The sequence below is a fragment of the Petaurus breviceps genome, unplaced genomic scaffold (genome assembly GCF_028583685.1).
Source record: "Petaurus breviceps papuanus isolate PSGF00001 unplaced genomic scaffold, PetGlider_PUasm1.0 175, whole genome shotgun sequence".
NCBI classification, from domain to species: domain Eukaryota; kingdom Metazoa; phylum Chordata; class Mammalia; order Diprotodontia; family Petauridae; genus Petaurus; species Petaurus breviceps.
Window position 1 is genome coordinate 59,633,623 of NW_027185764.1, and position 14,255 is coordinate 59,647,877.

Below are 14,255 nucleotides of genomic sequence, written 5' to 3' on the forward strand. Positions count from 1 at the left end.
TGACAAAGATGTCACGCACAAGCTATCTAGGGAATTAATTAAAATTTCCCAATAGATAATTGGTCAAAGGTTATAAAAAGGTAGCTTTTAGAGAAAGAAATCCAAGATATCAATAAATAGCATATGAAAATAAAAAATTCAATAACTAATAAGAAGAGTAAAGAAAATTAAAGCAACTTCCACTTCATAATGATCAAATGGACAAAGATGACCCAAAAAAACGAAAATAACAAATATTAGTTAGGACTGTGGGAAAATAAGCATTGATGATGGTGGTGGAACTATGAATTGGTCCAGCCATTCTAGAAAGCAATTTGGAACTATGCCTTAAAATTTACTTAATTCTTCATACTCTAACCAATAACAATAACTAGTATTTTATTAACAATTATTTATTTTATTTATTAACAATTATTTTATTAACTATTATTTATTAACAATAAGCAATAACAATACTAGTATTTTAACCCAAGGAGATTTTTAAGATTTTCTAATATTTTATTTTTTCCCTAATTACATGTTAAAACAATTTTTAAAAAAATTTTTTAAAGTTCTGAGTTCCAAATTCAATTCTTCCCTTCCTCCCATCCCTTCACCTTCCCTGGAACAGTAAGCAATCCAATAGAGTTTAGACATGTATAATCGCGTAAAACATTTCCATATTAGTCATTTCATACAAAAAAGAATCCAATTTTTAAAAATTAATGAAGGAAAGAAAAAGTGAAAAATAGCACGCTTCAGTCTGTATTCAGACAGTATCAGTTCTTTCTCTGGAGGCAGACAGAATGCTTCATCATGAGCATTTTGGGATTGTCTTGGATCACTGTATTTCTAAGAATCGCTAAGTCATTCATATCACTGTGTAATATTACTGTCACTGTGTAAGTTTTCTCCTGGTACTGCTCACTTCACTTTGCACCAATTCATGTAAATCTTTCTAGATTTTTTTTTAAATCATCCTGTTTGTCATTTCTCACAGCACAATAATATTCCATCAATATCATATACCACAGCTTTTTTAGCCATTCACCAATTGATGGGCATCTTCTCCATTTCTAATTCTTAGCCACTACAAATAGAGCTGCTATAAATATTTTCATACAAATAGGTACTTTTTTGGGGTGTCTTTTAGATATAGACCTGGCAATGATATTGCTAGATCAAAGGGTGTATAGTTTTTTATAACCTCCAGGGAGACTTTTTAAAAAGGATTTATATGTTCAAAAATATTTTTAACAACTTTTTTTTTCTGTAGTGGCAAAGGACTAGAAATTTAACAGGTTTCCCATCAATTGAAAAATGGCTGAATAATATAATGGTTCATAAATGTAATGCTCCATAAGAAATTATAAAAGTGGGAATATATATTCAAATAAATTTGAATCATTTCTCTGGATATCTTGGAAATGAGACCTTTATCAGAGAAACTTGCAGCAAAGCTTTTTTTCTCCCCCCCAAAAAAGACCTTGGATGACTATGTGTAATGGAAAAGGGAAATAAAATATGTGGCCAAAGACTGAGGGAATGAATAAACAAAGTGTGGCATGTGAATGTAATACAACATTATGAAGTCATAAGCTAGGATGAACAGAAAGAATCTAGAAAAATGTGAGGAGACTTACATCAAGTGATGCAAAGCAAAGAAATAGAGCCAAAAAAAAATATCCAAAATGACTATAACAAAGTAAATGAGGTCAATGAGAAGAAGCAACAAAGCCTGGGTCAAATAAAATATTGGTACCACACTATTAAAGTTAAAGGGAAGGAAGTAAAAAAGAACTTATAGGTGCCTGCTATGTGTCAAGCACTGTGATAAACACCTTACAATTATTATCTCATTTGATCCTTACAGCAACCCTGGAAGGTAGGTACTATTATTATCCCCATTTCACAGGTAAGTAAGCTGAGGGAAACACAAGGTAAGTGATTTGCCCAGGGTCTAGTATCTGGGTAACCAGTAAGCTTCTGAGGCTACATGTGAACTCACTTCCTGACTTCAGGTCCAACATTCTATCCTTCCTTTCTGTTAACCACAAGTAAACTGAAAGCATAAAGTGACCTAGGCTATCAGTCTATGGGGATATTACATTTTGAAAATATCTGCTATATCAGAACATTCTATTTAACATTCCATCATAACATTCTATTGAAAGGAAAAAAATTTTACATAAAAATATTTTCAAGTAGAAAAACTTAGCACAGCGAGTAAGAGCACCAGCCCCACTGTCGGGGATGACCTGGGGATCGAATCTGGGCTCAGACACTTAGCATCCACCCAGAAACACCTGGCCATGTAACCTTGAGCAAGTTACTTAACCCCAATTGCTTAAAAAAAAAAAAAAACTTAGGAGGCTGGGCAACATTAGGAACTTAGGTTCCTTCTAGTTCTAAAAATTCTGTATTTTTTTTAAAGCATTCTCCATTCTGTTATCTTTTTATCCTAAATAGCCTGTGAGATAGGAAGGCACTGTGTGACAAGTCAACAAGCATTTATTATGTGCTCACTTACTATGACCAAGATACTGTGTGCTAAGTGCTAAACAGTGACCAATTTTACAAATAAAGAATACTGGCAGAGAATCTAATGATTTGCCCAAGTTATTACACATAGAATAGCCTATGACCAAATCATATCACTCTCAAGCAAATGTCCTTTCTCATTAGCTAGTACAAAAATGTAACTGGTAGGTGTTAATTGCTATTGAAATTGAGATGGGATCTTTTATTCCCCAATAATCCATAAATTTTTAAATTTAAAAGATACAAAGGGTTGGGGTGGCTAGGTGGCGCAGTGAGTAAAGCACCGGCCCCAGAGTCAGGAGGATCCAAGTTCAGTTCCGGCCTCAGACACTTAAAACCCACACAAGAAAACTTGGGCAAGTTACTTAACCCCAACTGCCCTCCAAGAAGGCAAAAAAAAAAAGATACAAAGGGGATATTTAATGTTGAATAGCAAGAAAAACATACCTACAAATCTGCTTTGATATGGACAGTAAGAAATATTACTAATTCTATTTTCACAGTATAGCTACTAGACAGTTTTCTTCTCACATCATAAATAATTAAAATAACAGTAGCTCAAATCTTCATGATTCTATTATTGACACCCATATTTGAAAAGAAAAAAAGGAGCTGAGTTCTTAAATATGAGACTATTTGATTAAAGAAATACAAAGAACTTATATTTCTATATCAACTGAAGATCTGCAAGCTTTTTCTTAAGTATGTGCATATATATATATATGTATATACACACATATGACTATATGTATTTTGCACATATTTGTTCATTTATTTATTTATGGCGCCCCCGTCTGATCTTCACAACAACCTTGTGAGACAGGTACTACTATAATCATCTCCATTTTTCATGGGATTCTAAATTAGGTCTCCTAATTTCACTCACAACATTTATTTATCACAACACCTAAGTGCCCCTAGATTTTTCCACTAAAATTTCCTTTACCCTAGTTGATTTCTCCCAGTGGCCTGACTTCCTGTAGTCAATAGATTCTGTCTTGTATGAAAGTTCTACACTGTACAGAGAAAAGGAAAATAAAGGTAAAGATGAAGACCCTGGAATATTTCAGCATGGTAACATAATAAGGCCAGAGCTATGACTGATGAAAGAGAAGAGTTAATTATTAAATTTAGAAAAGTAGTAATAGAAAGGACTTAGTTGCTCTATAACATTTCCTTTCTTTTTGCAAGATGTATTCATTAGTAAATGACATGCTGTCAAAGTAACCAGGCTTACTACTATGATATTGCACACTTGACAAATTATTTGCCCTGAAAGGTTGACTTCAGTAATGATTACAGGTCAACTGAAATTCACATTTTGAAATCCAATTCATGCATACATAAAACGAATTTCAAGTTTGACTACTTCAAGTTCAAGAAGCTCCTTTGAAGCAGTATCCACTGGAATTTTTTAGCATAAAAGAATAAAGTAAAATGAAGTTCTTTTTAAAATTCCATGGTACACATCACAGAAACTCAATATTGGAGACCACTTTATTTCTCATGGGCACCTAAAGGGTTAGTGGTCTGCATGAGTCAAACACCTTTTTCACTGTGGGAGACTCCCAATGTTTTACAAGTTCTGTAGTAGAGAATGAAATTTCCTTTCCTAAAGCTAGGTTTTGTTACTAATACACAGAAGGGCTAATTGTTTATGTGAGTCTTTCATATCCTGCTATTCTCCTGAAATTATTGTTTCAATGAATTTTCAGTTAAATCAGTATGACTCTTAAAGTAGATTATCATTTCATCTGCAAAAGGTAACTGCTTCTTCTTTGCTGACACTTAATCTATTCATTTCTTTTCTGTTTTTTATTGTTAGAGTTGTAATTTCTACCACTATATCAAACAATAAAGAAGATATTGATTAATATTTTTTAAATTATATTTTACCCCAAATCTTACTGAAAAGGCCTCTAAAATTTCTCTGTTAAAGATGCTATCTGTACCCGAGTTCAGTTCCAGCCTCAGACACTCAACACCCACACACAAAAAAAAAACTAGCCATGTAACGTTGGGCAAGTTTCTTAACCCCAATTGCCCTCCAAAAGGCAAAAAAAAAAAAAAAAAAGATGCTACCTGTTTATTTTCAATTTGCAATTACAATATTAACAAAAAAAGCATTTATTCTCATGCTTTTTTTTATTTTTTAAATATAAATGGCTATTGTGCGGTATCTAAAGTTTTGGGGAGGTTTACTGATATAATCATGGAATTTTCACTGGTTTGTTATTAATATGGCTTTTCTGTTTATAATTTTTCTAATACTGAACCAATTCTGCATTTTTGGTAAAAAAACAAAAGTAAAAATATAACCTGGTCACAAGTGTATAATCTTTTTTAATATGTTACTGTAGCCTCTTTTGCTAACATCTTAAGCAACATTTTTATGTCAACATTCGAGTGGTTTATTGTTTTCTATTTCTGCTTTGTTTCCCCATGGTTTAGGTATCAAGACCTTATTAGTTTCACAGAAAGAATCTGGTAGGATCTCTTCTTTTCTATTTTTGCAATTTATATAATATTAGAATTAATTCTTCTTTGATTACTTGATAAAATTCACTTATAAATCCATCACCATCTGGTCACTCCCTCCCTTCCCTTTCACTTAGGGCTCAATCATTTATAGCTTGTTCAATTTCTTTTTCTGAAATTGTGTTGTTTAATTCTCTATTTCTCATTCTGTTCATGTTAGTATTTTATATTCTTCACATAAATGTACAATATACACTTTTTTATGGCATATAAATTACCGTTAGTTCCTCTTCATTTCCTATGAATTCTCCTTTGTCATTTTTAATGGCAATTTTTCTTCTAAAAAAATCAGATTATTGAATATTTTATCTATTTTATTAGATTTCTCCCCTATTCCCTCCCCCTCCCCCAAAGAAACAACTTTTGGTCTTATTTCATTAGGAATGTTTTCTATTTTGCTTTTAAAATTGCTATTTTCTTCAGTGGGGTTTTTCCAAATGTTGACTTTCTAGTGTTTTTTAAGTTGCTTGCCTTCACTGATTAGTCCTTTCTCCCCACCCCCTCTTGATGAAAGTGTTCAAAGAAATAATTTTCCCTAATGACTTCTTTGGCTACATTCCCAAAATTCTAGAAGTTGTTTCAGTTTTGTAATTATCTTTGATGAAATTATCTTTTATTTCTACGATCTATTCTCTGATCCACCAGGTTCTTTAGGATTAAATTTAGTCCTCAATCAAGTTTGAATAATTTTTTAAAATACCTTTTATTGAGTATAATTTGATTGTGTTTTGAGGAAATAAAGTATTTTCTTTAATATTTCTGCTTTTCTATATTTGTTCAAGGGCTTTTTTCATGCCCTTGCATATTCAACATTTTTAAAGATACCATTTACAGCAGAGAATGTTTATTCCTTTCTATTCCCAGAAATTTACCTTTTTTTCTAAAATTCTATAAAGATCCTTCTTTCCTATATCTTTTTTTTTATATATATATTTCTCTAGGTCTCCAAAGGGACATACTGAGGTACTCAACCATTACAAACTGTCATCTATTTCTCTCTGCAAATCAACTAACTTTATCTCAAGCAGGTATTTTGTAATTAGGTGCATATATTAAATACTGATATTATTTCATTTTCTATGATATCTTTAAGCTTAATATGTTTTCTTTGCTTAGCTCTTTTAAACACATCTACTTTTACTATTGTCTTTGAGAGATGACTGTTATCCCTGCTATTTTTAGCTAGTCTTAGACATGTTAAATTTTGTTCCAGCCCCTAGTTTTAACTGTATAAATCTTCATGTTTTTAGTAAAGAAAGCATTTTTATATTCTGAGGAATTTTTTAATCCATTCTGCTGTCCTCTTCTGTTTTATGGGTGAGTACACATCCTATTCACATTCACAGTTACAGATAAATGTATTTGTCTTCATTGTACCCAGAATACTTTTTTCTCTTCAACTTCCACTACTCTCTTTGCAGAGAAGATGAAAAAGAAAGTGATGAACATAAGCAGCCTATACTTGAAGTGGTGTGTCCCCATTAGCCCTTCTCTTCATATAATGACAAATACTGATTCTTACTCCTTTCATTATTCCTTTTAATCACTAATTTAAGATCTGCTCTATACAAGCAGTGCTTCTTTTGTCTGTGTCTTTGCCTTTCCCAACCCAATGCTTTCCCTTAAAACCTCACTTTTCAGAGGCGGGGCTGAGTCAAGATGGAGGAGTAGAAACAGGACTTTCACGGGGCTCTGGCTTCCACCTCCCCCCAATTCATGTAAAAGGGGACTCTGAACAAACTTTGGAGCTACAGAACCCACAAAATGAAACGGAGAAGCTAACCTCCCACTGAGGACAGCCCAGCAAGCCGGCAGGAATCGGCCAGTGTACCCAGCGCTCTAGGAGAAGAGCCCAGTTCTGTGCAAGCAGGAGATTTTAGCCCCAGGGTGGGCCTGACCAGCCACCAGCTGGAGGGGCTTCAGATCACCAGCAGCTGTGGCGGTTTCCAGAATTATCAACACATACATGCGGAAGAACAAAGTGAGAGGTCAGTGCAGTGTGGACTTCGGGATTCAGTAGTTGGGAGTGCAGTCAGCCTTTGCACCCAGGAAAAGAAACAGCTGAGGTTCTGTGGCCCTGTAGCCACAGACACACATGGCTGCTTCAACTCCTGGCCTGCAGAGTGTAGGGGGACCAAGCAACCAGTCTGAGGGATAATTGCTCTTGCTTTAACCTGCTTGGATCTGGATTGCGGTCTAAGGTGGAGGTCCTGGGGTGTGCAACCCTTGCCAGAGGGTGTGGAGGCTTCAGAGAGGGTACCCAACTAATACATTCGGCAGATGAGAAAACCTCAGCGTTTGGGACGAAGCTCCCCTGTCTGGTGGCAAAAAGCCCAGGGGTCAAGTGATTGAGTGGCAACATGAGCAGACAAAGGAAGCAAAATAAACAGAGCAACCCAACTTTACACTCCTATTTTGGCAACAAAAAGGATCAAGGCATGGAACAGGAAGAAGACAGTGAAGTTAGAAATGCTATACCAAAAGCTTCAAAGAAAAATACGAGCTGGTTACAGGCCATAGAGGACCTTAAGAAGCAAATAAGAGAAGTGGAAGAAAAATTGAGAAGAGAAATGAGGAAGTTGCAAAAAAAAATATGAAATGAGAGTCAACAGCCTGACTGAGGAAAATAACACCTTAAAAAACAGACTAAATCAAATGGCAAAAGAGGCTCAAAAAAGGCAATGAGGAGAAAAATGCCTTAAAAATTTGCCAGATGGAAAAAGAATTTCAAAAGCTCATTGAGGAGAATCATTCCTTCAGAATTAGATTGGAGCAAATGGAAGCTATTTTATGAGAAATCAAGATGCTGTTAAACAGATCCAAACAAATGAAAGAACAGAAGGCAATGTGAAATATCTCACTGGGAAAACCACTGACCTGGAAAATAGATCCAGGAGAGATTTTTTTTTTTAAGCAATCGGGGTTAAGTAACTTGCTCAAGGTTACACGGCCAGTTATTATTTCTGGGTGTGGTGCTGAGTGTCTGAGCCCGGGATTCGATCTCCAGGTCGTCCCAACACTGGAGCCGTGCTCTTACTCGCTGAGCCACCTGGCCGCCCCTAACCAATTGGGGTTAAGTAACTTGCTCAAGGTTACACGGCCAGGTGTTTCTGGGTGGGTGCTAAGTGTCTAAGCCCGGGATTCGATCTCCAGGTCAGTCTGACACTGGAGCCGGTGCTCTTACTCGCTGTGCTACCTGGCCGCCCCCAGGAGAGATAATTTAAAAATTATTGGACTACCCGAAAGGCATGATCAAAAAAAGAACCTAGAAATCATCCTCCAAGAAATTCTCAAGGAAAACTGCCCTGATGTTTTAGAACCAGAGGGCAAAATAGAGGTTGAAAGAATCCACTGATCACCTCCTGAAAAAGATCCCAAAAAGAAAACTCCTAGGAATATTATAGCCAGGTTCCTAAATTCCCAGATCAAGGAGAGAATATTATGAGCAGCCAGGAAGAAACAATTTGAATGTTGTGGAAACACAATCAGGATACCCCAGGATCTGGCAGCTTCTACACTGAGGGATCGAAGGGCTTGGAATATGATATTCCAGAGGGCAAAGGAGCTGGGATTAAAACCAAGAATCACCTACCCAGCAAAACTGAGTATCATATTTCAGGGCAAAATATGGTCATTCAGTGGAATAGAGGACTTTCAAGTATTCTTGATGAAAAAACTAGAGTTGAATAGAAAATTTGACATTCAGATACAAGAAGCAAGAAAGCATAAGAAGGTAAACAGGGGAAAGAAATCATACAGAACTTATCAAAGTTAAACTATTTACATTCCTACATGGAAACACAATAGTTGTAACTGATGAAACTTTTCTCAGTATGAAAATAGTTGTAGTGAATAGAAATATATACACACCCATATGCATGTCTATATAGGAGGGTATATGGGCATATGAATACATATGTAAATGTGTGTATATATGTTTACAGGTATACATAGATAGAGGGCACAGCACCAACTGAATAGGAAGGGATGATACTAAAAGGGGAAATTAAGAAGTGAGAGAGGAATATAATGAGGAGATGGGGAAAGACAGAATGGGGTAAACTATCATATAGAAGAGTCAAGGGAAAATGGTTACAATGGAGGGGAAGAAAAGGCAGGCAAAAGGGAATGGGTCAACCTTATTCTCATTGAATTTGGCTCAGGGAAAGAATGACATACACACTAAATAGGGTATCTCACCCTACAGGAGATTAGGGGGGAAGGGGATGAAAGGGGGGATGATGGAAGGGACAGCAGGCTGTGAGGGGAGTGAAGTTGGAAGCACCCACTTTTGAAAAGGGACAGGATCAAAGTAGAGAATAGAACAAGTGGGAGGTGGGATAGGAGGGAGGGAAATATAGTCAGTCTTTTACAATATATCTACTATGGTAATGTTTTGCATAGCTACACATGTACAACCTATACTGAACTGCTTATCTTCCCAGTAAGGGTGGGTGACAAGGGAGGAAGGGAATGAATCTGGAATTCAAAGTTTTAAAATCAAATGTTTTAATATATATATTATATATTAATATACTATATATTATATATATATACACTATTATTAATACTATTTTACATGTAATTGGGAAATAAGATATACAGGCACTGGGGCATAGAGATCCACCATGCCCTACTGGAAAAGTCGAAGGGTGTATGGGAGAAGATATGGGAGAGAGCAGATTGGAAGAGGGGATATCCTGTGGGACCACTATGTTGGGGCGGTGGGTAGGGGAAAAACAGGGAGAAAATATGTAACTCAAAATCTGGCATAAATGAATGATGTAAACCAGAAGTTAATAAAGCATTTGAAAAAGAAAAAAAAAGAAAAGAAATACCTCACTTTCCCCTCCCCCCATCCCTGCCTGTTTTCCCATGTACAGGGTCTTCATTATGAACAATTTTGAGCATACTGTAATGGTTGCTTTTTAGGACTATAGAAAAATAGAACTGTTTGTCCCTACACTAAATTTTATCTATGAGTATTTTCGCTCCCAGGTACTATCTACCCTTTCCAATCTCCTATTCCCTGAGGTAACCTAAGGAGAAACCAAATAATCACATTTAAGTTTACTCACATTTCTAAATTCCTTTCTGGGTCTCCACTTCTTAATTTACTCCCCTGAGCTTTGCCAAAAGCTATTTTCCTCAAAGTTCTTTTCCCATTTACTTCTAGGTTGGTGGCTTTCTTCCAAATGGTTATTACCATAAATCTATATAGAACATTAAAATGTGCAAGCATATATTCCTTTATATATATTTCCAGATATTTCCCTCATCTGTTTTGAGATAGACCATAAAAATGCATCAAATCTCAAAAAAAGTACTATACTGAGGATATTTAAAAATTTAGCTTTAAATGCATATGTATGTATGTACATATATATACATATACACATACATATACATGTATGTATAGTTCCTTCCTTAATAAATGTGAATTTTTTGGACTGACACAACTATAGTTAATTCTAGCTCAACAATCACCAAACCTTGATATTCCTCTTATTGTGTGAAAAATAATCTTAAAAGGATTAGCTCACCGCACCTAAATTTCTGAACATAATATATTAGCAACTGGCTTTATGGATGGATACCCAATTCCCTGATGCAGCAATAGAACATTTTCTACATGGCAAATGTTTGGCAGAAAAATGGTCATAATTTTTGGCATTCATATTTAATATGCCTTTATTTAACAGGGCTCATGATGCTCCTAAAACCTCAGGCAAGAATTCATTACTCTGTCTCAATAAAGTAAGGGACAAATGACCTTTCAATCCTCACATTCCCCAGCAGTATATACAAGTAGTAAGCATTCTTATTACCATTTATAAAACCGGAAACAAAAGCACAAAAAGGTCAAGTCATTAATCAAGATCTCAGAGTCAGTAAATGGGACTGAGAAAAGAACCCAGTAAAGTGCTTCGTGCAGTAATTCATTCTCTGAATTAATAATAAAAGTATTTTGCTTACTGGGAAATCATGTGCTTGTCATTTTTAAAGCTGTTTATTCATGAATAAGGTTTTTGTGTTATAAAATATAACTAACTACTTGAGCACAGAATGCAGTGCAACCAATGTCTCTCACCAAAAAAAAAAAATCTAAGCTAGACATACCAGGAGACAACAGGCACAATGAGCAAGGTTTAACAAAATGATAGTTCAAAGCCTGGATCTTAATATCTGCATTCTTTAAATTTCAGAGTTCACAGGTCTCACAGACCTGAGAAGCCATCTATTCCATCCAGTACCTGAAAAAGAATACTTTCTACAACATACTCAATAACTCACCTGGCCTTCACTTAAAGAACCCCCAACAGGGAGAAACTACAGACTCCTGGGCAGTTCATTCTACTTTTCATCAGTTCTGTTAGAAAGGCCAAATCTACCTATCTGAAACCTCCCCCTATATCTCCTACTTCTGCCTTCTAAGACTTCTTTGAACTTTGAAAAGTTCAAACCCTAAGTCCATGAACTTAAAAAAAAAAAATTTAGTAACTATTTCAATACAACTGGTTTCCCCTGAAATCTTATTTATCTTACTTTACAGATTTAGAAAGATTGTTGAGAAGGGGTCATGGGCTTCACCAGACTGACAAATGGGACCAATATACAAAAAAAGCTGAAGAACCTTGGCTCTAAGGCCATGTCGATCAAGGCAAATTCCTCTTCCACCCAATAGCATGCCAAACACTCAAAGAGAGTTATCATGTTCCCCAGAAAGTCTCCCCTTTTCCATGCTAAACATCCCTACACCTCATGACATATTTACAATCTCTTCATCATCCTGGTTGCTGAGCCCTGAATATTCTCTACTTAATCAACATCCTTCTGGCATGTGTCACTGAACAAAATATTCTGGCTATGGTTTGTCAAGAACAGTCAGTGGAACACTATACTTTTCTGGCTCTGGCCTAGGCACACATTAGATGCTTCATATTGTTGACTAATATGGAATCCACTAAAACCCCTCTAACTTTTTTAGCCAAAATGTTGACTAGCAGTCTTCTGTGAAACTAATTTTTTAAATTCAAGTCTAAGATGATTATCTATTTATAACTATATACGTGTATATTTATCTCTATTAAATCTGACCATACTAGATTTGTCCCCAAGTTCTAATCAGCCAAAATCTTTTTGAATTCTAATCATCATTTACTATATGCTTGTTATCTCTGCAATATAATTTCAATCTATAATATACAGTTTCAAATTAGCTGCTAATTTCATTATGTAACCTTATGTAGAAAAGTTGTTCACACTGAAGGAATTTAAAAGTGCATAAACACAATGTTTTCATTTCCTACCCTAACCAATAAAGGATAGTTTATAAAATTTTCTTCATTGGGATCACCACCACCACAATCATCATTATCATGATGTATATTTCAATAGCACTTTAAGGTAACAAGATAATCAGTTTATTATACAGTTTTATAGCTAAGACTCTGATAGTCTTATTTGCTCAAATCAGAGGACTGATTTGCTCAAAGTAAAAAAGAGAGCAAACCAGGGCTTCAATCCCAAATTTACCAATTACAAGTCTACCACTTTTTTCCCTATCCTACAGTTCATCATCCTGGTCTAATGTAGGACAAAATAACTAAGTTCACACTCACTCTTTCCCTTCAAAATAAAAGTTACTTCACAGGTTCTTTTCTTTAAAAATTTCCTTATGACCTGCCCCCAAATCAGCTTTTTATACTCTAAAACAGAATGAATAAAAGAAATGGGAGGTTCCAACTTCATGTCAGCAAGAATTCTCTTAACACTCTAACAATCAACCTCCTTTGTAGTGAATTCTTCAATTAATATTCACTCATAATTTTTAAACTGACATTGTGTTGATTTTCAGTACCACCAACAAGGTAATTTATTGACTATAAAACAAAAGGTCCATCTGATATCTTACCAATCCATAGGCAGTACTTCTCTCATGTTCTTGAGTAATATCAGCTACATATGCAAATATTACAGAGAAGGTAACTGAAAAGACTCCAGAGACAGAAATCATAGCAAAGTACCACCTATAAAGAAAAAAATTAAGTTAAAAACAGACTGCCTTGCAAACAATGTAAAACCCTAACCTTCCCATGTTTTTTATTATGAAAAAAATTAATGTATATGCATTTATGTCTTTGGTTATGATTTCCATAATTAATATTCACAAAATCTTTTTTTCAACCGATGAGATATGATACCATTTACTTAGTGGAAATAAAATTTTTAGTTAACTCTCTTCCTCTAGGGCATAAACAACATCCCTCACTCATAGAAATGAAATTATTTTCTTGACAAACTGCAAAAAAGTTATTAAAACTCAGACTGGCAATTAACAAAGGTTAGTAATCGTATTACAGTTTAAAATATAAATTATTTCTGCCCACAAGGAACAATTTACATTCAAACCATTTTTCAGAGTGAAAATTCTTAAAAGCATTAATTTATCAAATTCTAGATGCCTACTAGAGAGATGTGTCCATTATGGTGCTTCCGTTAAATAGAAAAAAAAAAGTATACCAAAGCAGACAGATATAAAAGTACAAGTGACAAGAACTAACTAGAAATTTATTATCCTTAAGTTCAAAGTATATATTGGGTAAAATGATGATGATGTCCATAATGATGACGATATCTAGGATTTCTATAGCTTATTAAGGTTTGCAAAGTGCTTTACAAATTATCTCATTTTATCCTAACAACCACCTTGGGAAGAAGGCACTATTATTATCCCCATTTAATAGATGGGGGAACTGAAGCTCAGGAAGTAACCTGACCAGATCACAAAGCTAGTAGTGTCTGAGGCTGGATTTGAACCCAAATCTTTCTGGCTCCAGGTCCAGTGCTTGTCTTAATCACTGCATCACACAGCAGTTCTCCTGCCTCAGGACTATACATTTGTGGTTAGAAGAGATAAAACATTAAAAATAAAAAGTACACATTACTTGTTGGTCCAAATGGGAAGAAATCTTTGCTCCCAGACAAAAACATCCATAACAGTTCTGCCTCTACTTGACTAAAATGCAAAATTTTTAACTCAAAAAGAGAAGTTCATAGAAGAACAGTTTAAAAGAAAAAAAAAGTTCAGAATGAAAGAGCTTGCTATTAACACTAAAATTTTCACATTATCTAAAATGAAGCCTTAGATGTTGCCACGTAACATCTTATGGAAAAATTGGTCTAGGTGGATCGCT

At 35.0% G+C, this 14,255-nt stretch overlaps 1 protein-coding gene across 1 annotated transcript in view; it reads right to left on the reverse strand.

Moving 5' to 3' along the window:
- MFSD14B (major facilitator superfamily domain containing 14B) overlaps positions 1-14,255 on the reverse strand; it is an 81,102-nt gene that overhangs the window by 26,518 nt on the left and 40,329 nt on the right. Inside the window, exon 5 of the mRNA XM_069085190.1 lies at positions 12,974-13,088. Coding sequence (XP_068941291.1) covers positions 12,974-13,088 — 115 coding nt within the window. The remainder of the gene's footprint in view (positions 1-12,973; positions 13,089-14,255) is intronic.